At 53.9% G+C, this 3133-nt stretch overlaps 1 protein-coding gene across 1 annotated transcript in view; it reads right to left on the bottom strand.

Annotated features, from left to right (window-relative positions):
- Positions 1 to 3133, bottom strand: part of EVC (EvC ciliary complex subunit 1) — a gene marked incomplete at its 5' end in the record, with an annotated part of 54096 nt that extends 50963 nt beyond the window's left edge. Inside the window, 2 exons of the mRNA XM_023520184.1 lie at positions 364 to 489; positions 3119 to 3133. Of these exons, the coding sequence (XP_023375952.1) occupies positions 364 to 489; positions 3119 to 3133 (141 nt within the window). The remainder of the gene's footprint in view (positions 1 to 363; positions 490 to 3118) is intronic.

Here is a 3133-nt window from a genome sequence, read left to right on the forward strand (position 1 = left end):
TTACACAAAATTCTACAGCAGTGAAACCAATCACGGTGCCGGAAGTCACAGCAGCAGCTGCTTCTGGAAGGGCACGGGGCCGGGGGTGCGGGGAGGTGTGAACCAGAAACAGGTGCTGGAGAGCTTCCCAGGGTGAGGGACTGTTCCTGGCTGGGGTACCGCTCACAGGGGTACATACGCCTGTCACTCATCAAACTGGAAACTTAAAATCGGTGCCTTTTACTGTATATAAATGATACTTCAAAACGAAAGCCTATTGGGGCATAAGATCTGTCGGAGGCTCATCTGGATGGCAGATGTCCCACGTGGGACACAGGACACCCAACACGCACCCTGGCAAGCACAGCCCAACGCCCAGCTTACGTCCAGCGCCTCCTCGTCCTGTGAAGTCCGCGCTTCTCTCTTCCTCCGCCTGGGTGGGGACCCGGTCTCCGAGGGGGTCTGTACGTTAGACTCTAAATTCTTGACCAGACGCTGAGCGTCGTCTTTCTGAAATAAAAAGGTGGTGGTGTGTGTGTGGGGGGGAGGTGACGCATGGATGCCTAGTGCCCCGGGACTGTAGCCATCCGCTCCCCAGCCCCAGCGGTCACGTGGGCTCATGTCTGTGCTTCCGCGGGGCCTCTGTGTGCCTCCCACCTGGGGGGGGCTACACATCGGAGAGCCTGTCCAGGTGCCGCCCCCCCCCCCGAGGAGCCCCCATGCCCCTTTTCAGGGTGTCCTCAGGACCTGGCGGCCACACTTGGGTCCAAGCCCACTCCCTTGTGCTTCCGGGTCAGTGGCCCCCGGGACTCTGTGAGCTCCCTGGGGCTAAGAGTCTAACTCGGGAAACGACACATCAATATTGATTTTCCTGTTATTTCCGACAACATCATCGGATGAAAATATTTCGGGTTACCTTAAATTACAGAATGGATCTACCGTGAACGGCAGTGGGTCCTCACGATGTGTAGATTCTGCAAATTCGCCGACTTGCTAAAATTTATTTGTGACCTCCCAAATCAACACCCGGGTTGCTCTGCTGCTCATTCCTGGACTTACGCAGAACGGCTAAAAATTCGAGTCGCCCAACGTGCAATTTCCAACTGAGATGGAGCAGGGGACGCCCCGCCTTCCTGTTCCAGCTCTCATACTGCGAACGACTGTACCTTTCCTGTCCTACTGTGTGCCATTCTTTGCATTTTTGCACTTTTCGTAGGTGCCTCGGTTGTTTAAAATGCGGTGCTGCGGTGCTCGGTCTAGAGCTTCTAAGTGCAGGAAGGCTGTGCTGTGCCTCATGGAGAAAACGCATGCGTGCGAGAAGCTTCCTTGAGGCCTGAGTTACCGTGTTGTTGGCTGTGGGTTCAACGCTAATGAATCACCGATACATATTAAATGAGGTGTCTTTAAACAGAAACACACATAAAGCAAGGCTCTGTATTGACGGGTTAATAAACATGTTATTAACTAGAGTCTTGCAGAAACCTCTTTCCGCCCGAGGGGCGGTCTTTGTTTGCAGTGAACATAATTATCAACTGTATCTGAAATCCTATTATGCCAGAGTCACTTAGCAAGCCCCTCTCTGACCACTGGCTGCTCATGCATATAGATAATCTTTTTTTTTTTTTTTTTTGGTATATATATAATTTTTGAACTGAAGAAATACCACCCCGTTGTCACTGAGTTGGTCAGCAACGACTGCGGAACATTTATTAAGTGTCAAGTGTCACTGCAAAGAGTAATGGACAAGATGACCAAGGCCCCTGCCTTCGTGGCCCTTACATTCTAGTGACAGGATGTAAACAATGAGAGATGTAAACAATGAAATCGATACACAGTATGTCAGAGGTGACAAGTACTACGGCAAAAAATAACGGAGGACGATGGGAGGGGACGTCCTCTCGGGCAAGATGGCATTTGAGCAGTGAGCCATTCGGATAGCCCAGGGACGAGCCTTCCACGGAAGGGGCACGGCCAGGGCTGGGACAGGAGCGAGCCCCGCGCGTCCGGGGAAGTCTGTGTGGCTGGAGCAGCCTGGGTGGGGTCGAGAGGGGTAGACGATGAAGCCAGAGGTCTGGGGGTTATTTGTTCAGCAGCCATGGCTGCCCGGTACAAGGGTTCCGCAGGGGAGGACACCCTACAGTAAAGACTCCAAGAGAAAAACCTCATCCACCCCAAGGGGGATCATCCATTTTTCTGCTCCCCAGTTAAAAATGGAAGCCAAGCGTCATTAGCCACTTGACATCAGACTTGAATATGAAAAATAAACCCCAAAACAAAGGGGAAAAGCAAGCAGGAAATGGACACTGCATGGGAGCAAAGAAAGCTTAAAACAATTATAAAACCCTCAGAGAGATAAGAGAAAATGTTACATTCACAAAACAAGGACAGGATAGTATCAACAAAACATTCCAAGAACAAGAAAGAACTCAGTGAGCACTCAGTAAGCGCTGACATGATCATTTCCCATCACAGAACTCCTGAGGCTGTGCTACATCAAAGGTTTACTTGTGACCTGTCCGTCTCCTTCTGGAGGCTGTGAATACCTCTCCCCCTCCACCCAGTGACAAAGACCGGGTCTACCCTGCCCCTAGATGTGGCTTCTAAGCCCCTAGGCCAGGGGCTGGCATAGAAAGTGCCCAGTCAGCATTTACTGTAGGGACGAATGAATGAAGGCACGAATGCATCCTAGTGCAGCCGCTGGGACTCAGGAGAGGCTCGCTAGGTGGCCCACGCAGCCAGGAAGCAGAGTGGACACCAGGCTGGGGATCCCCAGCGCTCTGTCCACCGGGCTGAGCTGGGCCTCTGCCAGCTTCCAGTCCAAACCCCGGGTGCTACAGTTAGAAAAAGTGAGGCCCGGAGGGCTTTAGCGCTGTCTGCATCGCACGGCGGAGTCGATGGAGCGGGAACTTCTAGGAGAACCCAGGACGGTGGCCTTTTGTCACTCGGCCGCCTCCCTCTGAAATCGCTGTCTCCATCCTCTCCTGGAGCAGGAGGGGGACCCGGGGCAGGACCCGCCGCGCGCGAAGCCCGCAATCACGCTCCCGTGGACACAGGGCCGGGCTCGCAGCCCGACCCCGGGGGCCAAGGAGGACCGCGCCCTGTGCGCCCCACATCCCGACTGCCCGCTCGGGCGACCCACCTGGTGTCGCAGCCT

This window comes from Pteropus vampyrus, unplaced genomic scaffold (assembly GCF_000151845.1).
Source record: "Pteropus vampyrus isolate Shadow unplaced genomic scaffold, Pvam_2.0 Scaffold252, whole genome shotgun sequence".
In the NCBI taxonomy this organism is placed as follows: domain Eukaryota; kingdom Metazoa; phylum Chordata; class Mammalia; order Chiroptera; family Pteropodidae; genus Pteropus; species Pteropus vampyrus.